This window comes from Larus michahellis, chromosome 7, assembly GCF_964199755.1.
Source record: "Larus michahellis chromosome 7, bLarMic1.1, whole genome shotgun sequence".
Classification (NCBI taxonomy): domain Eukaryota; kingdom Metazoa; phylum Chordata; class Aves; order Charadriiformes; family Laridae; genus Larus; species Larus michahellis.
In genome coordinates, this window is record NC_133902.1 from 30,091,557 (window position 1) to 30,118,066 (window position 26,510).

The 26,510-nt window shown below is 37.8% G+C and overlaps 1 protein-coding gene across 7 annotated transcripts in view; it reads right to left on the reverse strand.

Annotated features, from left to right (window-relative positions):
• Positions 1–26,510, reverse strand: part of PARD3B (par-3 family cell polarity regulator beta) — a 425,873-nt gene that overhangs the window by 191,212 nt on the left and 208,151 nt on the right. For 5 of the 7 annotated variants that reach the window (XM_074593647.1, XM_074593643.1, XM_074593648.1 and 2 more), the window contains 3 exons: positions 12,658–12,843; positions 6,253–6,423; positions 2,738–2,867 (listed from right to left, as the gene is read on the reverse strand). In XM_074593647.1, the coding sequence (XP_074449748.1) occupies positions 2,738–2,867; positions 6,253–6,423; positions 12,658–12,843 (487 nt within the window). The remainder of the gene's footprint in view (positions 1–2,737; positions 2,868–6,252; positions 6,424–12,657; positions 12,844–26,510) is intronic. The other 2 variants (XM_074593644.1, XM_074593642.1) reach the window with 1 other exon arrangement.

Sequence of the window (26,510 nt, forward strand, 5' to 3'; positions counted from 1 at the left end):
ACCAGAGAGATGACAGCATTTCCCCATAACCATTTATAATGTAGGGTTATAAGAAATATATAAGAACCTCTAATGAAACACATTCCAGTAATCTTTCAACACCAGAAATGTAAAGCTGCTGGCACTGAAGCATCAATTCTCAAAGAGGTTGTTCTAAAAAACACTGAATCTGTGCAACAGCTTGGCAGCAAAAGAAGTGAGGACCTGAAGGCAGCAAGTATTATTCATGCAAAAATAGAACAAACACTGGCATTTCAATATTGGATCAGTATCCCCTCCCCCTTTATTTAAATATCCACAGGCAAGACAAAATGTAATGTTTTGGCTATAACCACTTTTCCCTAGACATTAGTTTTTCTTGCTCACGTATAATAAAAGACTGTTAAAACAGACAGCAATACTATCAGGCCAAGCTTCAGTGTATTTTTGCTGAGCTTTTACAATAATTTTATTGGTAGGAGCAGTGAATGATACTGGAAATAACTTACCAGAAAACATTAATTGAGAAAGTGACATTTTATTAAACGTAATACAGCTCCTGTCATTAAATTCCTCCAGTAGATCCTGTATTATGTTAAAAATCTCTTCTGTCTCGTATTATTTTTTGTTAAAATGTACCAACCATACTTCTACATACAAGATCTGGATAGTACACCATAAGAACGCACAAGGGAGTGTTCTTGCCTGTCACAAGAAGCTCACCGTGTCTGTAACATCCTTAAACACACACACAAAACTCAAGTTCATCACTGAGTTAAATGAGGGCTGTGCATAGGCACAGTGTTTTGCCTTTACAGATGCCTTGAAAGACTGAAGACAAAACTTTATGAGAAACAGTGCAAAAATTTTTTTTACCCAATGACTGGAAATAAGCGACAAGCTCATATGGGATGTAGAATGAGTATTAGCTCAATAACAATTAATACTAAGATTTCAAAATTAGAGAAAAATTTCTACAATGTGTAGGACTACTGTAAGCCAAAGTGTCTGTCACCAAGAAAATTTCAGATCAGAGCCCTGCTGCAGACACCCTGCTGCTTGGAAGTGCCTGGGGAGTTCTCCATTAAGGTTGCTTAAATTTTACTTATCAAATGCCAAATATTCAGCAGAAATCACAATACAATGATACTTCTAGAAATATCTTTTGTCATCTGTTGTCCACTGAGTCCAATTCCAAACCGCTCCCAGGCCATGGCTGGGAAGCCCCAGCCATGCCAAACCCTGCCTGACAATAGTCCTCAGCAACACTCCAGAGCATCCTTTCCACATCCGACACACATTCTCTTCTGAGGCCATCACATTTTTTTGCTATAATACCTTCTTACCATCATTCTTTAATTAAAAAGATGTCTACTGAAAACAATTTTATGAATGAGCTGCAAACCAGTCATCCTGATTTTTGGATCGCAGTTGGAGAATCCTTATCTGAAAGTACAGCTCTTCCACATATTTTGTTTTGAACTTTATTTAAGTGACAAGCTACCCATTGCCATTCACCTTTATCAATGGCTCCCTGGCAGTTGCTTATATGTTTTTTTTAAGGAAGCACTTAAAGGTTTTTGCTGCTTTCTGATCCTTTGGCAATGGCTAACTGTACAGGGCAGGCTAGCTCCAAGGATGACCCTTTTCTCCTGTAACTACAGAATCAGTGTAAATTCCATAACAAAAGAAATATGTGGTAGATCTAAAAAAAGAGATCTGATCTTTGAATATTTACAATGCTTGAGGCTATATCTAATTATTTGCCAGGAGTTACATTGTCAAAATATTGAAGTCAACACAAATTATTTACCCCTAAATTATATGGGAGTTTCTCTTGAGCTTTACGGATAGGGACTCTTTAGTTTTGGTTAGAAGTACTCCATTAAGTCATCACAGCAGCCTATGAAATTACTTTTTGCAGGCCACCCAGATTCCACAGTTGTCTAAGGAAGTGGGAAAAATCATGCATAATTCAACTACATCAAAGAAAATTTTTTTCCTACTGGAAGGTATTTAAGTATGTGCTTGGCTTCAAGGATAAGAGCACACTTAAAAGGATAGGGGTCAAGACCATCTCAAATACTTAAACTTTTCAAATAACTGGTCTCTTGCCGAGCCAGGTGCAAATTGGACAGATAGTAGAGTATGCCATCAGAAATGAAAGAAGACAGGAAAATAAGTGGTCTTAATAGCTCTTACTTATATGCTTGCATACGCTCATATATATAGGTTTTCTATGTACAATGTACACATCTACATAATTTTGTTTAATGAGTTCATTAATGTAATTCCAATTTGTAAATTAAGGGAACGTTTCTAACCTTTGAACAAATTTTACCTTTAAGTCTAAAATAATCAAATTTACTTTATGAATATCACCCTTCTTATTAATTCATTTAGCTTACAATAACCTGGGACATAATCTAAGAATTCAATGCAAAAATCATTGCACTCATTAAAGATATATAGAAAATAAACATTTTGACAACATATATTTTGCACTCATCATTTGTTTTTTATCCAACGTTACGTGTTGGGGCAGCGAGCTAGAAACTGTTACTTAAACTGGAATTTGTGCCAGGAATCTAATTCACAACTTCTGAGTCAGCTCTCCCACCCTCGCTGGATCTTCAAGCCTCAAAGTAACATAGTGTGCACTTACTCTAATTAACTGCTTTTCTAGTGGCTGTGGATTTCAAAAAACAAAACCACAAAGCACTTGCTTTTAGCACACAGAAGGATATCTAGAGATTACCTTTTATTCTTTCCTGAGCACTGCACGTTACAAATTGCTGAATCATAGAATCATTGCGTCGGGAAGCAGCTGCGAAATTATGACTCCCGTCAAAGGCTGATTTTTGAAAGACTCCCTGGTCAGAGCGTTCCTAAGGGAAAAACAGAACCACACATTGTAACAAAAAAATTAAATGTTCAACAGTGCAGAGGGATTAGCCATCACTACAGACAGTGCACAAATACAGTATAATGTCATGTTCACTGAACATTGCTTCCTTGCAAATGAGAAACTTGAAAGATATCTTCAAAATGACTGGTTTTGCTGACCATGAAAATAAGACAATATCTAGGCAATAACAATCGTTAAGAACGATGCACAAAAATGAAGACGACTTTTTTTTTTTATGACCCACAACTGGCTTCATTCAAATTCTCCATCTGGGAGGGCAGCTTGTGACATTGTCAACACAAGAACACGGGCAATGCCAATGGTATTTTTCTGCCAGCCAGCTGGTTCCCTTCTCTCCGCGACTGAGTGCATATGTTCTGATGATCACACACTAGCGCGGTTTTGCAAGGAAGGAGTTACACCAAACTCCCAAGCGCAGGTCTTCTGGCTAGCAGCTAAACAAACTCCTGTCACACCTCTAGTCAGCTTTTCTTTTGCGACATTTCCCCATCACCATACATGCCATATCGCCTAATTTATTCTCCTGAGCAGTTGCTCAAAAGAAAAAAAGGGGGGCGGGGGGGGAAACAAAAATCGCAGTTTCTAAAACTGGGACAGACCCAGAAAAGACGTTTCTGTACTTGTTATTCAGGGAAAACAGAAAACCCACACAGGGGAATATTATGGCTAGTTTTCAAAATAACCTTTATAGTTTCTGTGATTTTATATTTGTTTTTTGAAGGGGTCTCCAACTGGCTTCTATTTTTAAAGCGCACGTTCGTTATGCCAGCAAATGTTACACTAAATATATCATTCCTTAAATTTCATAGTCACATCTACAGAAGAAATGCATGTATCTAACCCATATAATTTCTTTGTAAAACGATGCAAGAGGTTTAATGCATTGGCAAGTGACTGCCTGCAAACCAACGCATGAGAAAGGACAGCATGTTACATCAACTTGCAACTTGCCTTTCCAGCTTAATAATAATAAAAATTTAAAAATAAAATAAAATAATAAATAATAAAAATAAAATAATGATAGAAAATGACAATAAAAATAATAATAATGATGATACAGTAAAAAAATGCCCCTCAGAACACAAAACAATGCTGGGATGCTCACGGTGACAATATGGCTACAACTGCAGTCTCAGTGGCCAGGCAGCACATGCAACATTCTCTCCTCTGGGCGGCACGAGCCATTTGAAAAGGCTATTTCGAACCTCTGTGCAGAAACACACACACCGCACAGCCACTGACAGCTATGGTTCTTCTCATTACTGGAAATTCTTTAGTTTACATAAGATGCCTTACATCGTGAGGTCCACATTTACTACTTTCTCATGTATAGCGCTAGCTAAATTAAGCCTTGCAACATCCAAACTACTACTACATCGGAGACTTATAGCCGGTGGGGTAGGGAGCCTTAAATTAACAGCAACAACAAATCTGCTTTTCCAGCTCTTTGATAAATGACACAATCAATATCCCAACAACTGATCAGTAACCGGCCTAATTAGAGTATTCAGCTTATAAAACATAGCTGCCATGGAAGACCTCCATTAGTGTCCTGACCAATAAAAACAATAATGCGTTTCTAAACGTATTCTCCTTCTACCATGCTGAGACACAATACTCAGGAAGCTGTTTTGGGGAAAGGAAAGAATGGGCAACAACCCATTTCTGCTACGGTCTCCAGACTCAAATGGAATTACAATTGAACCTGAAGACTACCCTATAAAAATTAATTCCTGTCTAAAATGAATTTGATTCAATCAAGACCTCATTATGCATTCTTCGTAGGGCATGAGTCAAGATTATTTACCTCTGTAATACATCTGGATAATACACAAAACTATACACTTAACTATAAAAAGCAGTCTCATGCTTTTATTGGGTCAATCTGATGTCTGATTCGAAGTTTTTTAAAAAATTTTGGCTTTTGTTAAATGAAGAAAACTTGCAGGAGTGAGCTTTATTTGAAGGTGAGCAATCTTTCTTATGTCCCAAGAGTGCACAATAAATATAACACATATTTTATACTTCTTTCTTAGAGCACAATGCCATGTCACATAGAAAAGGAAAGCAAAAATGTGTTTTCTTCTAACGTATTCCAGAATTGCTAATGAATATTTTTCATATTTTCCTGTCACGATTGACATCAGCAAGGCTTTTACAAAGTGTCCTCCCAACAAAGTTAGTGCATAATGTTTGGAAAGCAATATAATTCTAAATCTATTTCTTAATCAATCAATGATGGTAGTAATTCAAATAGAAAACTACCAGGAAAATATTAAGAGTTAATTATACTGAAGGATAATGTATTCTCTTCCCCCCTTTGATATTTTATGCAAACACATCCACAAACATGATCGTTCCTAACACTTTCAGATGTTCCAGCAATGCTTATTAAATAAGAAGCTTGAAATCAACTCTTGGAATGTTATAACAGGATTTATTACAACCTTTTATGCCACAAATCTGCTTGTATATATTTTTTATGTTAAGGAAATCTACAGATGTTGAAAAACCAATGAAATATTTACTCAAGGGTCAAAATTAAAACTGGGGTGAGTTGTAAGGGCAGCTAGTACACATACATTCATATTATCTATGTAAAGACGAAGGAGTGTGTGTATGCGGCATGCATGCATGAAAGAGAGGAAGAAGAGAGATCACAGAACCAATCCTTTTCAAAATAAGAGGCAATCGGCAAACATCAATTTATATGAGGTCCAGAAAACACAACCATTAAAATGTCTGTCTTCTCTTATTTTTTTATCTTACTTAAGCAAGTTTTATGTTAATCAACTCAGAAACCCATCCTGAAGGGGTGACCTTCATCTGACCAGGGAAAGTAAAATATTAATTCCTTGAAGGTCGAAAAAAAAAAAAAAAAAAAGATTGAGGGACGGGACAGGACCAGAACACACGCCCCACAAAAAATGGAGTGAATTAAAATACAAATGAAAAAGAAAAAGCAAGAGTGAAGTAAAATCCAATAGAATCTGATCATGACAACAAATGAAATCAGAAGAATTCAATTTGCCTGTATCTCAGCTACTTGCCTTGAGGAGGTAGCAGATAGTCAAAATTACATCAATACCTTAATCCTAAATTAACCCTTTTGGGGACCACATTTGCTTTTGTTCTAATATTTGTCAAATTAAAATAAGAGGCAACTTTTAGCCTGGCCTCAACAGGAACAGCAAGACCAGGAAACACTGTGTGAATCCAAGAAGTCAAGAATTCATTCTGCCAGGAGGAGCTCTCTGTCACCAACAGTTTAGCCGTCATCTCTTGTATGCAAAAACACTGGGACTGGAAAGACATTTGTCGCATAACTGCATTTACTGCTTCACCTCTGTCTGCACCTCTAGTCTCCGGAGAACTACCAGCTGGATCCTCCCACGAATGTTCCCCTCCATGGACATGGAGCGCCTCAGTGTTTCCATAGCCTCATGATTTGACTTGCCCAGAAGTGACTCCCCATTTACTGCAACAAGTTGATCATTTACTCGCAAACGACCATCCTACAAGCAAAACACAAAAACAAATTTTTTTTTTTAAAAATAAAGAGTTATTAGGCAGAGGTGCTACATACAGGAAAGAAAGATGCAGACAATCAGACATTGCTTACTAAAATTTAAGAATCAAGAGACAACATAGCACCAGGTCTTTAAAAAGAAAAACCTTTGTGCCCATTAACTGACCATTTTTTTCCTCCATTTACTACATTTTGGCAAGAGTTCACAAGGCAATTACAAACACAGGAGTGCATGCACACGCTGCTGGTTCTCTTGCACGTACAATTTAATTTGTACCAGTTCTAAAAAGAAAACAGGAAAAGGAGCTTTTGGTTAGTTAAAAGGACCCACACCATAGTTGTTAGTGTCTACAGCGCAACCACAAAGGAGTACTGCAACATATTTCCATGCAGTGTTATCTGCTGTTAGGGTCTGGTAAGAAACAGCTCCAAAAATTTTGTCTTATAGTCTCACTAGGGTGTATCTTGTCACAATTACCATGCCACCATATGGGGTAGTGTTCTCAGTTCAGAATGGTCATTAAGGCTTAAGCATCCTTATTTTAATTAATATGGTCCACGTATTTTAATATCCAAACCTGCTGCCAAAACCAAAATTAGAGCCATATCAAGTAGCCCATGCTTTGAAACAAGTCATTTCATTGCCAAGGTTAACTGACATTTGTGGGTGTAATAAAATTGTGGACACTGCTATTTTATGATTTATGAGTCCTATTGCTGTTGTCATTATTATCTGTGATTTATTTCTTTTCATAAATGCATGTGCTGTGGACTTTTCTCTCTGTAACAAGAAAATAAGGTCTATTTAATTAAGAGACAAGAGTTTCTATTAAAGCTCGTCAAGTTCACAATTATCAGGTTGGCATCAGACCTCAAAGAAGGATGAGAAAGAGAAAGAAACTGAAGACATCCAATACAGAAGGGCAGTGAAGAAAGAATAGCAGGGAAAGAACTCGCCTAGAAATACATTGATTGGTTAAAATGAATCTGATTCATTCATAGGCTCATTACATATTCTTCCCATAAGGCACTCGTCTGAACTGTTTACATATTTCATGCCTCTAAGTAATCCAAAATATACACACTTTTTTATTTTTATTTTTTTTCAATCATTAAGATGTCCAATTAACTATTTGGCTATTGCTGTCAAAGCTAAGTCATTCGTGCTCAAGTGAGCTACAGTAGCTGTGACAAACCCAACTTTCTTAAGTGTTATTTTTGTTGGAACTGGGTACATCATCAGCACAGCAGAGTATGAATAGCCACAGAGCTGAAGAAGAACAGCGTATAACCAGAATCCAAAATAAACTGGGAGGGACAAGATGATGGAAAGACAGAATTGGGATATGAGTCATTCAGTGAAGGAAAATGAAGAGAAATAAAACTTTTCTGGGGAGGGTATGGGAATGGAAGATAGGAAACAGCAATGCCAGTTGGAAAAGATCCTGAAACCTCTCCCACCCCTCTGCTGAATATTTTACGCCAACATAAATTTACATACAGCCAAAGTCAATAGGTTAACCCCACCCTTTCTCTACATACAAAATGATGCCATCCCACATGCTGAAGTTTAGAGAGAGAAGAGTTAACATTGTTGAGCAGGGAGTTTTATTATTTGCACATGTTGCAATTCCTTTGTGTTCCATCAAAATCTGCTGAAATGAATGGAGCGATTCATGGCAAGAGGAGTTTGAGGAAAAAAGATGCTATTTTTTGTGAGTTTCTGTAAAACTTTGAAAATTTTACAGGTCCTCATGTCCTCCTGCTGTGGTCCCACAGGTTCTTGGATTACTTTTTTCCTTTCTGTGGATTAACACCCATGTATAAATATCTGTTAAAGCTTCCTACTAAAGTATATAAAAATACATTCTCAAATGCATCTTGTCATGAGTACATCTGTTGACTATGCAATTGTCCTGAACACAATGCGTATTTTTAAATGAATCACTGCAGCGTCAGAAACCTCTGACTTCGGCCGATTTTTCATTTGCCTTGTAATACTTTTGTATGAGACTTTGTATTTATTTCTTTATATTTTAATAATGTCAGTAATTAAATAACTTGTTTTGATGCATTTCCCTTCTTCCCACTCTGTTACATGCTCCACTTAAATGCAAAATTCAACTTGAATTTCACATGTCAACTATCATTGGAGAAAAAAAGCTATGCGTGCTTTATAAATGCTGATCAACTACACTCACTAAGTCACCTGTACAAGGTAGGCTGGAAGACAGCTGAACACCATTTTCACACATGGTCAGGTAGAAGTTATTTCAGGAAAAAAATCCTCTTGCTATTTTAAAGACTGGAAAAAAAAAATCCCAATATCTAAACAGTTTCCAAACACAGATTTTCACATCACTGGTGTTATGGCCTGGTTTAGAAGTCTGAACTGCAAGACAATCTGCTTGGCTCAAAACAAGCTAAATGTTGTTTTAACACGTTTTTTCTTTCATCTCTGAAAGGTAGGTTTCTTTGTGGCTTCCAAGTAGAAAAATAACATTTGGCATTTCAGCAAAAGAGTTTTCAAATGCCATCTCTGAAACTGCAAGTGAGCTATTCTAATAAAGGGTAAAGTTACTGTTCCCTTACTTATTCAGAAAATGTTGGGTTGGTTGTTTTTTTTTTTTTTATGGAGACTCACAGCAAGCCTACAACCTACCACCCCATGGCTACCATCTTCAGACAGGCAGTCACAAGACTCTCATGCTTTTTACAGTGGAGCAGGGAGCTATAATGCCACGTTCTTCATGGCCTTGTTTTTAATCAAAGCGCAGCTAGTTATTTCCCTCATCACATCAGTGACATTTTTCTCACAAGGAATTCCTTGGTGGCATTTATTGGATTCATCCGATTTCCCCATCCACTGCACACAACAAGCAATGTTTACTGCCACATCACTCAGAAGCCCCAAGAAGGTTCAATCTACACCATGTTTGATATGAACACATGCACACGTACAAATATTCCATTATTTCTAATAATGGCTCTGCTGCATTTCAGCTGCAGTAGACAGCAAGTACCTGATCATCAGGAATGCATCACAAGTGAAAAGCCAAGATGTCTCAAGATGAATAAGGCTGAAATCCCTAAAGTTATGGGGAAAGATGATGCATTTAAACTCAGTCAAATATTAGTTTTTCCTCACATGGAAGGCTCTGCATAATTACAAATATCAAGTATTCTAGTAACCTCTTTATCTTAGGGATGATAAAAAAATAGACACTTCAAAAATTACAAAATGAGGTTAAGAAGAGACACATTGGTTCAATCAGACAAAGTAACTGTTTTTATTCCTGCAGGATACAGTGTTAGAACACCCACTAAGAACATTAAGGCATTTTCACTTTATTTGTTTTTGTAGCCAGAGCAATAAATAGGCACGGGATCTTACTGTAACATGTATGACACAAGACACGTTGGTATTTTCTAATATCTTTAGCTAGCACAAAAAAATCATAAAGTATAGAATTAAACACTTCTATTTTCCCTTATTTTTTTTTTTTAACAAATCCCTTAACGGTGCTTCACCATGCCACTAACACATCAGCACCAGGTTAATTGAAAAAGCTTTTGAAGAAAACAGTAGGAAACGTTGGCCTCTCTTCAGACCTTTGGTTCATACCGATAACAGATAACAGTAACCAACCAAAATTGTCTGTATCTCATATGGAACTCTCCATTCTAAAACACACATTGGTGGTGAAAGAAATTTAATGTATCAAAACCTTTATACAGCATCAGGCCAGAGCATTTACTTCAGAAGTGAAACAAATGTGTTGAAGTTCAATGTATTACATGTCTTCTTTTGAAGACAAGTGGTGACTGTATAGACAAGGAGATAAAGCTCCTCCTTATATTAGCATGATATCAGAAAATCAGAACAAATACTAAACTCTAAATGTAGAAGTGAGAAATAGTGAGAGAATTCTCATGTCAGTGAGCATTATGATTTCCTCCTGTGATAGTTTCCCAAGAAAACTTTGCACACCAAAAAACAAATGCTAAATCCATAATACTCTGTTTCAGAGTTACAACTGAATAGCATGGGAAAGTGCTCTGGACAACTACCAGCTGGAAAGAAAGGCTTTTTAGTGAAAAACTTGCTACAAGACAACATTCAAAATAAGGACAATAAGGACATCTTTAAATATTTATGCACAAATATGTGCACACTTTTTAACTTGATACAAGAAATTTTATTAATTGTTAATACCCTCTTTTGTTCTATATAAAGATCATTAGACAGGAGAAAGACGGCTGGTCTCCGTGCATATGCAACAGTAAGCTGTGGTTCTTAAGACATTGCCAAAATGACTGCATTCTGTGAGTACTCATATAAAACACACAGGAAAGATTCTCTGAACAGTTCTGGTGGAAGCCAGAACCTCAGCTACTATCTCATTTGCTCTGGAGCCTACGCTCAGATCTATTACTACACAGTTCTAATTGGTGAAAGGGTTATAATGAGGTAGAACAGAGGATAGGTCACAGGACCACAGGTTATCAGAAGACAAAACCTTCCAGTATGGTGACTAACTGTGCCAGTTGCCCATTTACTTAGGTGTGAGCATAAAAGTCCTGCTTTATTAGTCTGCAGACCCCTCAAGCCAAAATTAACTGCTCTGGAGTAAGTAACTATGGGAGAATAGAGAGTGGTAAACATACAGAGCTAGAAAGGGTTGTCTCATGTGTCTATGACGCGACAAGTCAGGTAGCTAGCCTGTTAATGCTGCTGGAATAGGGCTCCACAAGCGTTGCTCTTCAAAACAACGAGTTTATTCATGGCAATATACACTGTCTTCACAACTGGTGTGGACAATTACTCAGGGAACACAGAGCTGGGAAAGCATGGAGGGCAGCCTCATTTTTACAACAGAATGAGTTGTACTCTGTAGCAGACATGCACATAAATTGAGCTTATCCAGCCCTAGTTTGACCAATCATGCCTTAACTCATTTCTGACCTACACCAAGTAGATGAGCTTACTCACTCGTCATTTAGCCCCGAGTTAACTACGGACAGTGTTCTGAACTGCAAGTACCAGGCTCAGTTATACTGGAGAAGATCCGAGCTTTGAAATAATTGGGGGACTAGGATAGGTAAATAATAGAAGCAGGGAAGTATTAAACATTCACATCAAAGCTAAATCCTTGATTATTGCTATTTACCAGCTGCTGTAAATAAGTGATCATGAAAGTTGTAATGCTGTGGATTGTCTTACTCAGCAGGCTGATGTCAGTAGAGGAATTTACATACACTGGATTCAAAGGTATTTTTACAGAAAAGAGAACTGTGAGAATTGCTGAGATAACACAAGAGAAAAAAAAAATCACATTATGGATGCACAACAGCTAAACATGCTAGCCCTGAAAGATTAAGACTTTTGCTTCTAATTTCAAGAAAATTACCTTTTTCAAGTTTTATTTGGGAAAAAAATGCAGTCAACAGATTTCCTAAAGATTAGAAAATAACTCAAATACTTTTTAATCATAAAAATGTACAACAGGCGTTGCATAGTTCTTAGATGGAGCAGAACAATTCATAATACTGTCATTTACCAACTTAATATTACCAATTCAATCCACCTCAGGAACAATTGGTAACTTTTTCACAACTGATGCCAGGCTTGCATTTTTACTACAATGGCAAAAAATATTTTGAATAAAAAAAAGAAAGAAAACAATGCGCTAGCTTTTTATTTACAACACAAATTAAACACATAATCCTTAACCTCACAGAATTGCCAATTTCTAACTTTTGTAAAGGAGTTTGTCTTTTGATTGTTTTTTATGGGTCTGCCCCTATCACTTTGTGAGGACTAAAGGCAGTGCAGATAGACAATAAATGTAGATATCTAACTTCTCCGTCACGGAGTCGAGCAGCACACAAACTTTACCATGCACTTCTGTGGGCTGTGGGGAAGCTGGGAGGCAGCCCTCCTTCTGCCCACACCCCCTTATCCTTCTCCCCCTTCCCCATTTCCTGCAGCATCCAAATGCCCCTTGAGGTTTCCACCAATTCACTTTCTTTGTGGCAAACCCTACCACACGCTACACCAGAATCTTGGGACAAAACATTAGCAGATTTGCAGTTCACCTAACGGAATGAGTGACAAAAAGGTATTCGTTCCTAGAACGCTTATCAAGTGAGATTCAGTACCCAACACAGAAACATCACAGTTCTAACATAGTCATCATCTGACGTGTTTCTTCCATACCTTAAAAGCAGCACCTCCATGAATAACAGATTTGATGAAAATCCCAAGATCGGCTCCAGTCTCCCGAGATTTGTTGCCTTTTAAGCTCACACCAAGTCCAGCAGAGCCAGAATCATTCAGAGGAATCTCAAAGGTCAGTTGCTCTGTGGTTTCTGGAGAAAGAATACTGCAGTTTGGCTCTCCTTTCTGTTGGAGAAAACAAGGATGAAAATACGGGTGAAAAGGGGGCAGAGACAATGCACAAACTTGTTGTATCCATAGGTTAATGTGACAAGAAATAGCCCTCTTTTCCAGAAAGCAGCTTGAAGCAGCAGCCTTATAACCAACAATGCATTTAGCTGACATTTTGTACATGATCTGGCTTAAAATGTTATATTTTTAATCATACCTAGGAATATGCCTAAACAGAAGGTAAAATAGCTTAGTTCCACATGATATAAAACTGACGTTGCAGCAGAATATAAAAACTACATTTATTTTAAACACAGCTGCATTAAAAACGTAAGCCATAAAACTCTCAACATCTTTACATGTAGCTCACGAACTGTAATGATTGTTGTACTGTTAAATCCCATTCCGCTCTGAAAATTGACTTCCATCCTTAAAAAATTATTCTTCCCTTAAACCTGTCTACAGAGGGAAGTTGGTGTAACAGAAGTGAGGGTGAGAATTGAAAACGCAGTAGCTTATTCTGCACTAACTCCCTTTGTACATACTTTTATTCCATAGAGGTTTGGGATTTTTTTTCCTTCTGGTATAGGTTGATCCCAAGATTTTTCCTACATTAGATTATTGTTTACAGGACTGCCAAGTCAAGTATCCATAGCTAGGAAAGATCAGAAACTTTTTTTTTACTGTACACTGTATCTCCAGTTTTGTAGGGTTGGAAGTTGGTGGCGAGGGGTTTGTTTTGTTTTTTTTTTAAAGCAGGTTAGAATCATGACATTAAACACAATCAAATCTTTGCCTAAAATATTCATTCTGGCACTCTACAGAAATAAAACTAGGATAAGGAGACCTACTATGGAGTAAAGTATTCATGGAATGTATTAGTGGAAAAGGCCTTATGCACCACATCTGATTTTATTCCACTCTTCCTTCTCCATATAACTCTAAGACAATTAATTAGTTTATGTTTCTTGTCATTTGGATATTTTCTATTCTTTGTAACAGTAGTGTTAAAAAATTAATTGGAAAAAACTATGAAAAGGAAATACACAGACAAGCACAGGTTGAAAAAAATGACCGTGGGTTGCTTACAAAGGTATCAAAGTCTTATGTGAAATTATCAAGTAGAGGCCACACGCAGGGAGGAGTGTAGTAGCTGGGCCAATCCTGCTTTTACCTAATGAAGGATCACTTCCAGCGCCTGAGCTGCAGGATATACAGTATCAATGCAATTGTTAACAAAAGTGCCAGCAGTACAGATGTTTTCTCAGCAGCCAGAGTAGTTCCATATATTCATCTGTTATGCTGTCTGATCAACAAGAAGTACAATCACAGAACTAAGAGCAGAAATTAATATCCTGAAGCAACAAAAAATTAGAAACAGTAACCGCTAAGCATACTTTCATTTATTTCAGATGCCCTTTCACTGATGAGAAGCAGTTACAGGCTAGAGAAGAATCGCGTGAACCAGAGAGCTAGGACTATAAACCTCAATTCCAATATAGGCCATGCTCAAATTCTTCCTGGAATGCAACTACATGATATTAAGTCAACACAATTTGCCCAACTGCCAAATATGAAAATGACAAAGCACCAACACTGACAATTGTTTTGATGCAGCACTCCTCTGCAGTACCTGCGTAACTCATTTGTGCTTTTGTCTTTGTTCACTAGAAGCAGACAATTCTCAGTTACAAATCTGTAACTTTTATTTCTTAGCTGTGGATATAGAGACATCCTGAACGTAATCCCCCAAACCTACTAATTCATTCTTACTACTGTGAACAATACAGAATGATGATTTGTAACCACTCCTGCTCTGACTTCCTTCAAAAGAATCAGAGTAAGGAAAAACCCCACTATTACTGTCCTTCTAACATAAACATTTTGCATTTAACTTTTTTAAGGTTTTAGAGAAAAGAGTTTCTGCCCAATCTTTTGTTTTTCAAAATGCACGTATTCTCATCAGCCGATTCAGAACTCTGAGATCAGAACTCTATTCAAATGGCACATCCTGTCCAGATTTAGACGAAAGACATTTTTCTCGGGGTCCCAGACACATGATGTCCCCTGCAGCCCTTCTATTCTATCTAGGAGTCTATTTTGTATTACTCTCCTGGTCCCTTAGGCAAGCAGTTCCTGTGTGCTGCTGCCATTCTTCCACTTTAATCCATGACACGTGCAGCAGACTTTTGCCCTTTCTGTACGTCAATACTTTGGTTTTGTCTTTCCCAATACCAAAAGGAAAGCAGTGAGGGGGGTTGCTCTCACAGGATATAAAAGCCCATCCAATCACAAATTGCTTCATAATGTTACCTTAAGATGAACTTGGACTTAATGTAAAACTGAATTTGGTCACATTGAGATCAATTTTTAATGGGGATTGCTGAAGGTACACTCTGGCACAAAGGCTATTATTGTGGAAAAAATAGGAAAAGGTGGCACAGTACTTTTGTTAAGAAAAAAATTATGTATTTTTTTGTTAGTTTCTTTCCCAGGAGTATCTTACCTGCTTCACTTTAGCTCCAAGCTGTACATTAATTTCAGACTAAAGACTTCATGCATTTGTTAACACAAACTTGTAAAAACCCAAAGACAACAGGATCTAAACATGTCCCTCAAGCCAATATATGAAAATGAACTAGGCAGATGTGTCTGCTTGAATTTGAGTGAAGTGCTTTAATCAATACCATTCTCATTTGTACTATTGCCCTTGTTTCTGACCCACCCATAACAGGGATGACAAGGCCAAAGCCCCCCTGCCATGCCCAAGGCCTTGGCAGTGCTGGGAGCAGCGGTGGCTGTAGGAGGCAGGACACCGTCCCCTCCACCGCAGCACGGGCACAGGCTCCGTACCAGCACTGTGCTCAGTTCTAGGCTTCGAGAAACAAGCTGGATGGATGTATTCCACAGGACAGCAGTCTAGCAACCTCGTTTAACCTTGCAAAAAAAAAAAACCCAAACCAAAAAACCAAACCAAATCAAAAAGCCTAAAACAGGCCATAATGATAGTCTTCAAAACACTTTAAAGTAACATTTTTCCCCTTTTTCTTTGCAGGCGATTTTTTGAAATATCTCACTTAAACAGCAGGCAAGGAAATGTTGGTCAGTCTCAAAGAAAACCTTCGCCCTCGATATCTAGGGAAAAAAGACTAGGTGATCACTAGAACTCTCCTACTATAAGCTTACTGAGATAACAGTATTACATGTAGTTTTGCAGTATAACTTAGTCCAATTTTAGTTTCTGATACAAATAAATTGCTAAAAGCAGAGTAATAAAAAAAAAAGTAAGAGTTGCTCAATGTTCTATAATATTTCCCAACTTCCTTTAACATAACTATGCTGTGCATTAGCTCTTGTTAAGTAACCTACTAGATGACTGTCTGCACGCCTGCATGTGTTATCTATCAAACATTAAGATGCATTCTGCAGGACCCCAGACAAGCACAGTAAATTTCTGTCAGTATTTCATTTCCTCTGCTTTCCTTAGTACTTAATTTGGAATTCGTAACATTTGACTACCATTTTCCTAGCTACAAGTCTCTGGAAAACAGATAATTTCATCAAACAAAAACCTTAGTAAATTTAATTTAAGCTTAAAAAACAGCTGCTTTTACCCATTACTGGAGAACTCTCTAATCTTCCTTAAAGTCATTCACAAGTGTTTCCTATTCAACACAGCCCAATTATCCTAAAAATCTCTCCTTTTCATTATTTATATTCAGCCTTACCCTAAGATCGAGCAAAAGTTGATTGAAAAATAACGCTGAATTTTGTTCAATAGTACTATCAAAAATTTGTTACCCGTGAGGGAGGGTGAATGACATTTCAATGATTTCACAGGGACGGGTAACTGGAAAGGAGATGTACATCTACAAATCAATGATGAATTCATTATAAGACCAAGTAAAGTCTGTTTAATTCCCTTAAAATTTTCATTCACTACTCATTGCATGGCATCTGATAGCAAATGCCTGGTAGTCAGTCTATAACATCACGACTCTTTGATGCAAATAAAAGATTTAGAATTTTCCTTTCTGGGAGAATGTGAGAAGCAGCAGAAATGAGGAAAAACAGAGGAGAAATAAAAGGGGGTGAACAGAACCTCGCAGCTTGATCGCATCCTATACTCGCTACATGGTTTTAAACTATTATCCTGATGCTAGTGCTCTTTCCAAGGAATGCTTTTTCACTGATCACCAAAAAGATCTCCAGCCATCCTCAAGTTAACGGCTCATCAATTAACTGCCTCATTTGGGCAACTAAATTAATGAGTGATGGTTCCTGTTCCTAGAATATGCAGGTTTGAATATTAAATGCTGCTAATGACTCACAGAACTGGATTCCCACTCCCCCTATTTCCCTGACTTTGCTAAAACATTATCGCAAGACATCAATACTTTACAATAGAGCAACCACCATCAGCTGAATTGTGGTCTGGTACAGGAAGTCCTCTCCAATACACTAAACCCTGAATTCTCTATTAGAAACACTTCTCACCTCAAAATCATACTAGAATCTGAATTCACTCAAACACAGAATGAATGAAATGAGCTGCAACACAAATATGTTTCTAGCCCAGGAAAAACTTACAGTCTAATGTTATAAATTACGCAGTCAAGAATCACGTCATGTATTTTCCATGACAAATGTATCGCACCTCAGCACTTCAGGAATTAAATGACAGTATATCACTGAAGTTATTCCCTATTGCAGACATAGGTAAGTAACCGAGTGGTACTATGATAAATGAGAAATCTTCACATAAATCAAAGTCCAGATATCCAGGTGATGAGACCTCAAGTTGGCAAGAGCTTTGAGACGGCCTGGCCTGTATTTTTCCTTTAAGATATATACACAGAAGACAGCAAAAGGGATTTTAAACTCTTAAGTTATATTAAAACGTACTTAGCAGCAAACCAGGTTGAAGGTAAAAAATAAAAAAAAAAAAATGGGTGAAAAAAATTAAATGAATCAATCTCTACTGCTCACTTTGGCCTCGCGAGGCAGGTCTTTCCTTCAGCTTTGCTAAATCTTAGCCCATCAGCTTTCAATGGCTTCTTCAGCTGCAACAAGCTCTGAACAGTCCCCTCTAGATATGCACATCTCGCTTCTTGGTCCCCTCTGTAACCTGCTGATGTTTGTTCCCTATTATTTATAGAAGTCTGCCAGCCTCAGCTCCTGCTGCAAAGCTCCCTCCTGGCTGCACCATCCAGCAGTCTGGATAGTTCCTGAGCTCTCTCAGCCACTCAGGCAAGACAACCATCTCCTCTCTTTCTCCAGGCAGTTTCTCCTGGACCAGAGCGCAGCAGTCAGAGGACATCTAAGAGCCAATCCTTCTGCTTGCTGTCCAGACCCAGCCGCTACACAGAATGGAGCAAACACCCAAACAGGTATCACTCCTCACAAGGGAAATCAGGACAGGAATGTTTTAATCTACTGAGATACCTCCATGGGACCTCAGTAAAATAAATTCTGACATTTACTGAATCACCACAAACCAGACAGAGAAGTTCAGAAGAGTTTATGAAGGTGAGAGAATACAGAGTTTGCTAGATTTAAAAACAGAAAGCCCTAATAATATGTACTAAATAATGTTCAGCAATGCAGACTGAAAACCTTTACCTAAGCATCTCAGGATACATTTGATTAATTGATGTTCTGCCAATGATTTTATTTAATTTTTAGAAGCACATCTATACCTCAGGTCTGTGATTTCTTAATTAAAAGGCTATAATAAAGGATTCTTAAAACAACCTAAAATTTGACTCGTATATAATTAAGACTCACCAACAAATTCTCAGTATTTTAAAGAATAGACAGAATATACTTTTAGCCTTCTCTTATTCCCACAACACACAAAAACTGTTCAGTCACCAGTACAAACAGAATTGTAACCTTTGAAAAAAGTAGTATGCATTGTATTCTTCCCCTTTCTACTTCGTCCATGGTTATATCTACTCAATATTGTGTCAATCCTCTGTCTACCATGGGACACCACTTTCAATTAGTCCTTTTATTTAATCTTACAATGCCCATTCTCATTGACCACAGCACTTTTGATCTGTGGATTTATGATAATCTAATGGATATCTCTCACTGGAAAGGTTGCCTTATTTATCCCTATTGTTCTTTTGCCAGAAGAGAAGCTTACAAAAAAAAAAAAATAGCTCCCACTTAAGGCAGGAAGGAAATAGCATTTGTTTAACACAACAAGAGACCTTTCAGTACCTGTCTGGTGCCCTTGACCAACACACTATTATGGTCTCTCAATATGCTGGCTGCCCCTTGCCTGGCTGCTCATTTCTGATAAGAGATGCCAACTCCCTGGAGTGCCATTCAGAGCTGAGAGCAAAAGGCAAGAGACCCAGGAGGATTATTTTCAAAGGCTTATGAAGGAAATAAGACATTTACATGCTTTTGCAATTATTTTCTGAAAAAAACCTGTAAAAGTTAAAGAGCAGCATTTAAATTGTGGCACCACATAACTATTATTGGCAGAAAAGCTTGAAAAGAAGATACCTCCTTATTTGCACTATTCTCTATGCTCTTTCCAAGAGCTTAGCCACAATTAAGAAATACTTTGCTGACAGCTCATTCACTCACTATAAAATCTATGCTATTTTGCAACAGATATACAGGAACGCTCTTGAAAATAATAGTTCAAGGTAATGCACTGCTGTAATCTTGTCACAATCTAGTAAATAACTGAAGTCGTTGCTGCATGTATTCATCTTTAGCATTTCTGACAGATGCTTTCATATAGGCTTCTTTAAAATCATCTCTATTCCGTACTGCAATAAAACTAAATGGTCACTAACAGCACACCCTGCTAAGACAAAAAAAGCCAATAGCGAATCCATAGAGATATATTACACTGTACTTGGATACTTTTTACATTAACACAGTACACTACAAATTTGTGTCATATTAGATGGAATGGTTCTGGTTTGAATTATGTAGACTCTCTGGAATTATAGCTTTGAAAACTGACAAAACTAGATTCAGCTCTTCATCCAGAGATACTGCATTTCACAGTTTACTATTTGATGTCACAGGACGCTTCAAAATGGAGATTCTCCAGTTTGCTTGACATGCCTATTCGAGATCCCATAGCAAGTTTTACCTAATGAAATGGTTTGTCCTTACAAAAGAGTTTTCTGATTCGGTGTGGCATTGCTCTTCAACTTTTAAAAATGCAGTCTTACTCAACCTTTTAAGTTACATAACTGTAGGAAACAGAGGGAGAAAAATTAACAAGTTCAGTCCTCAATCAAGGTGTGCCCCACTGTGAAAACACCCACTTTCATCCCACATATTGAGTTAGCCATGCGCTTAAACACCCTACTGAGCTGGAGCCTTATGCAGTTAATATACCTTGCCACTTAGACCCTAAAATTTTATCACTCATGAAGATGGAAGACTGCATGGTATTTTAAGGGTGAATTTAGGATTGCTGTTACTGTATACTTTCAAAATATATTCTGGGCAAACAGGTCACAACACTCTGATGTACAAATCCAACTCTTTACTCGATTTACTGGTTCCTGTTTTAAAGGCATGGTAAACCAAGCAATAAGCAGTGTATAATTCTTTTACGTCTACTTCAAACACCACATTTTACATAAGTCAGCCTAGGAAAACTTTTTTCATGGATTCTAAGGCAGAGAAACTTGTAAAAATTTTCATACGGTACATGGAATAGATCTGGTGACCCTTGTAAATGGCAAGGTACTACAGTTGCCAGTAAGATTTAAGAATTGCCCAAATACTTGGGTTTTATTAAACAAATACTGTAAATCTGGATAAATGCATCTAAAATGTACGTAGGCTCAATTTATGATTAGAGTCAGATTTTATATGCCTCTATTCTGACGTATACATACTTCTGATTTCACAGATTAAGGTGGGCTCCCAAACAATTTTGGTCAACACCAGAACTGAGACTGTGCTGTCAAGTTATTGAGGCCACACCTTGAGTATTGTGTCCAGTTCTGGGCACCTCAATACGAGAGAGATATCGAGGTGCTCGAGCGAGTGCAGAGGAGGGCAACAAAGCTGGTGAAGGGCCTGGAGAATAAATCTTATAAGGAGCAACTGAAGGAGCTGGGACTGCTTAGTTTGAGGAAGAGGAGGCTGAGGGGAGACCTCATCACTCTCTACAGCTACTTGAAAGGACATTGTAGAGAGGCTGGTGCTGGTCTCTTCTCACAGGTAATTAGCGATAGAACAAGAGGGAATGGGTTCAAGCTGCAACAGCGTAGGTTTAGACTGGACATTAGGAAAAAAATTTTCACAGAAAAGAGTGGTCAGACACTGGAATAGGCTGCCCAGGGAGGTGGTGACTCCCTGAATGTGTTTAAGACTCATTTAGATGTGGTGTTAGGGGATATGGTGTAGGGGAGAACTTTGTAGAGTGGGGTTGATGGTTGGACTCGATGATCCCAAGGGTCTTTTCCAGCCTAAATGATTCTATGATTCTATAAGTAAACAGTTTTTATTTCCCAATGCTCTGAGGTAGGGTTTCTCAACTTAGGAGTTTTGGGCAGTAAACCTCTAAGCAAATACAGTATCTCATGGTACAAGTAACATTATGTTTTCTCTCCTTGTCTCCACTCTAACCTTTTCTTTACCAGCAGGGAGAGCACCATCAGAGGTTCTTGCAGGCAACGGGTGCTATTGATCAGAGCTTTCAGACCACCCTTTTAAGGTTCCTCATGTTTGCTGGAAAATAGGAAGAGTGGGATCTGAAAGACAAATCATTGCTGGATCGTAACACTTTGATGGGCTTGACAGAGAAAGCAATAGTAGACCAGATGCAATAAGGTCTCTGCAGTCTCGAAAAGGCTGACTACCGCTATCACACGGAAAAGCACAGTAAACATATTTGATACATCGGTAGCTATAATAGCACTTCACAGCATGTAAGAGCTCATTCTGCCATTGCATAATTGTTGGATCTAATTTAAATGTAGTTTAAATTAGTTAAATTAAAAAAACCAACCACTTTTTAAAGGGACAAGAATTATTCAAGCAATTTATTCCCCTTCCGTAAGTTAGGGAGTCCCACAAAAAACCAAGGATAAATAAAGGGATACTTTTTGCCACACCTTCTGTTCACAGTGACAGGAAAGACTGCCACGTTCCTTCTAAACAGTGATCTCTTACTGACTTTCACAATGAGCACAGTAACTAATTAAACCTCAGCGCATAGTTTCCAGTACTCTAAGCTATAATGAACGAGCAACCATCTCCTGACATACATAATGAAAGCTGAGAACCTTTGAGGGGCTGCACTAGACAATGTTTTCACTCTAGAAAGATACATTTGCATAGACACAACCTACACTCATTTCTCAACTATTCTAGACAAAGAGAATCTACAGGTCCGATATTAAACACTTGCCTTCAAAAGTTCTTGGAAAAAACCCAGGACTTTTAAAAAAAACCTACATAGTTTATAAAGTTATTCAAGATGAAAGGTGCCATGTGTATTCACAATAGCCTCCTCTTCATTATGTAGAACAACTCAAGACCTGAATCTTTTGTATATTATTAAAATCCAATATACCTATATTGACTTTTTTTTTAGCTATCAGATTCTTCTCCCTTTGAATAGAGATAACAAAACAGAGAATTGGTACTTGCTGGAATCGCTTTCTGACTGAAATTATTTGACCATTTCTGGTTAATTGAGCACTAGAATCACTGCTTTGACCTACAAAAACAGGTGCAAAAACGGTTAAGTCTAGGTTGAAATTTCATCTATTATTTCCTGCACATAAAAAGGCAAGAAACAATTAAAAGGAAGTAATAGAAATTAAGCTTTGAATATTAAAGACAAAAAGGACAACACTTCAGGCAAACAAGTTCTCTTTCAGGCACAGAAGTTCAAGGTAGTGGAAGGAATTAACTAGGAAAAGACTGAAACATAAAAGTTAATCACACGGTAACAAAAAAAAGCTTAATTGAAATTGCCACTCATCCTGCTTCCTTCTATCCTGATATAGCACATGTGTAAAAAAAGACTCAAAGATCAACTGCTATATTGTATATGTTGCCATTCTTCTAGCTTTTGTTGTAGAAATGCTGGTGTATTCCCTTTCCTCCTCCATCCTTCAGGGATCAGAAGTTATAGAAATAGGGATTACAGTCGAAACTGATAAGTCAAAGCTATCTTTAGAACAAGAAATAAAGCATATGGAAAACTTACACTATGTATGTGCTCTAACTTAAAGAAAAACGCACCAAAATATTTTTGGTGCTATATTATTTCTGGCAATTGCAGAACTAGCACATTCCCCTGCTTATGTGCGTCATATCCACTATCCTGAAGGCTCATGAAAAATAACAAGAATAAAACTTGCACAGGGTCATGGAACAGAATGGGCTACGCCAGAGTTGCTCTGATTCCAGTAGCTTTGCTTGTTATACCAATGCAGGGATAAAGAAAGAGAAGGGGGAGTAAGTGATCTTTATAATGTTATTAAAAGAAATGGAACCTCCAGATCACACATTCTCCCTGGAGAAAAAACAAAATGCAACAAATACACATGATCAAAACATTGTATTTTCAAAACACAACAGAACGATAGCCACAGTTTGATATATATTCCATTTACTTTGATAAGAGCTGGAAAATCCAAACCTGTTCAGTTAAGCCAGTTTCTTTCTGAAATATTCACCATCCTTCAGAAAACAATCAGTGTTACACAGTTAAAACCCAAATGTGCCTTAAAGAACGCACTAATCACCAGCCACTCTGTAGACTGTGGTAATTAAGTGAATCAAGATCTTCCCCTGAGTTTTGGAATCGGCTCCTTACTCAGCTGCTACATTGTCAACAGCTGGCATGAATTACTGGGAACATTTGGCTAACTGGATAATACGGGGGACAGGCTGTGGTTGGTCCAAATTCAACTTCACTGATCTGCTTCAATAAAAAAAAAAATAATTTCATTAGATCCTCCTTTTCTTTTTTTAAAACTGTAATGACACTACAAAGACTGGGTTTTCTATTTTATTCCCTCATTATGTGCAAACAATGTAACTGCACAACTCTCAGATGCTGCATGGGCTAGCGTAACTGAAGCCCCAGTTCCCTATGATTTAATAATGCCTGTTTGCAACACTGATTCATCCTCACCCATATCACAGCTCTCTCTTGAATGGTGTGGTAAAGGTTTGCTACTCTGAATGTATTTTTCTACTTGCTAGCAATTCATCAGCATAGATCACAGTAACAAAACCCTCAAACTCTGCTCCTATCTAGCTTACTGAAGAGAAAATATTCATGAGACCAAGATTTCTCCAAACTGCAGCTTTGTTACGAGGTAAAGTCAAATTAGACCATCACAGACGCACGCAAGCAAATGCCACCCACTGTTACTTTGTCACATTATTTGCTTTGTGCCCATGCAGCTACCAAATTGTCTCCAGAGATCAACGTAGGAACCCAGTTCCAGTGGAGCAACATGCACGAAAGTGGTTTTGTGAATGGTCTCTAGTAGGTCCAACTTCCAGAGGTAATTTTGCTGCAGGAAACTGTGGGGAGTGACCACATTTACTACGTGGTTCCTCTCCTTTTCCTTTCAACAGGTAACAGGGAATCTAAAGAAAACAGCTTCTCAGGTTACAGTCCTTGGAGAACTGCTCAAATCAAGAATGACTCTGATACAAAGCAATTACCCTATTATTGCCAGACATTAACAAAACCCCCAAGTATTTAGGTAAACTCTGCACACATGTTACATAGTCAGAGCATACAGTTACAGTTGTCCTTGAAAAATATTGGATTATCCACTGCCTTTCCTTCCAAAAACAAACAAACATTTAAAGTACTGGCTTTTTTTCCCCCCTCTTTGATCAAAACAGCACTGTAACTTTTGAGGTAGCAGAGGATTAGTCCAATGTAGTATCATGACTAAAGCTAAAAACAAACAAAAAAGCTAAACCAATTTTAATGTATTTTTTTTAAGCTTTGCTGAGACTATTCTCAGACATCTCATGAATTCTAACAAGCATCACGTTAACATCAACATCTGGTAGCTTAGTGGTATGGTAACCCACACTTTAGCCGTGAGCTACCAAACAGATGTTGCTGAAAGGCTTTTTAATTTAGAAGGGCTGGTTCCATAAAATTATCTAAGGTATTTCAGTAACTCACATTTGTATTATATTGTACTTGATTGGGATAACAAGAAATACAGAACAGTATTAGAATTCACATATCATCACCGTTACAGTGAGGGCCATCACTCATGCATCATTCTTTCGCAGAGAACGCAATCTAAGCGAAGGTCAAGCCAGCAGGATACACGTGGCTACTTTCTGGATTTCAATCATGCCAGTCATAAGTAAGTCACCTTTTGAAAGGCAGTTAATCCTTGCTGTAGGGACTAGAATTTAATAGCAGGCAATTGTGGCAGGGAAAAATTATAAATGGCTTTTAGATTCTTCCAGTCTTTTATACCCACACGCTGTTACAGTGATTTCCAAGAGAATTTGTACTATGACAACACAGAATATTGCATAATATTGGGGGAACAGGAGAGAAAAGAAGAATACATACTTTTTTAAAAGTACAATTTTCAAGTAATGTGTTTTATATCTCAAAAAAGCCACAAGAAAGGACTGTTGATAGGTAGCCTTTTCAAAAAAATAAGCTCATATTTAGAAAAGCTGGTGGAAGAAATGAAATTCTAAATATCATAGTTAATTTAGTTAGTACTTTCAGGCTCAGAAATTTCCTTCCAATCCACACAGACGCTGGCTCTACAGCTCAGGGCTTACTAAACAGAGCATGACAATGACCGTGGTGCTTTGGGAATCGCTGACAATGAATGCTCAATTACAGGGCTGAAAATATTCTGCCGTTATACTCCTTAAAGATTACACAATAAAAAAGGAAAATGAAAACAAAAATAGTTTTGTTAGGACACTTCACAGCTGCTCTACTACAGGAAAAAGCGGGCATCAGCGGCTCGAGAGGAAAGGCTCACATGAGAGAATCTGAACTCCCCTCCGGCTTCTTAGCCTACCACAGGCAACAGACACCTCAACAAGGTCCAACTGGTAACAAGAAAACAAGAGGAAAACTGCCAGCAATGTTTCGTGAGGAAAAATAACGGAGGGTTTCTGTAGAAGATCCTGCTAACAGTCTAAAGCAAAAGGAAAAGCAAGAAGGCGGCATCTTAAGAAAAGAATGAAGGCGGTTTGTGTTCTTTAAAGGAGATAAAATGAGACAAAAGCAGGAAATGCTGTCCTTCCCTTATCCTGAGAACTACTTAGTGAAAGGTCAAGTATAGCCATCAATCACGATAAGGAAGAGGCGACCAAAGAGATGACCTTCTTTGAGGGGAAACAAGTATGTATCAGATAGCACATTTACACTGATGTAGTCCTCCTCTGTCTATGTGAGAGAAAAAGAGGACACAGTTCCATGCCAGCATTTAAAAAAAAAAAAAAAAAGTTAAAATTAAGGACTTGAGATAGAAGAAAACTGGACATGCAAGAGCCTATTAAGTCAAAGACTAGTGACCAAGGAATTGCATCTAAAGTAGACAAAATCAAATATCCATCAAAATCAAATGTAAGTATAAATAATTCTCAAACACAAGCCTTTACAGTTACCCTTCACTGGCTTTCTCAGCCAACAACAGTTCATTTCTATGTCTTGGGCTAGT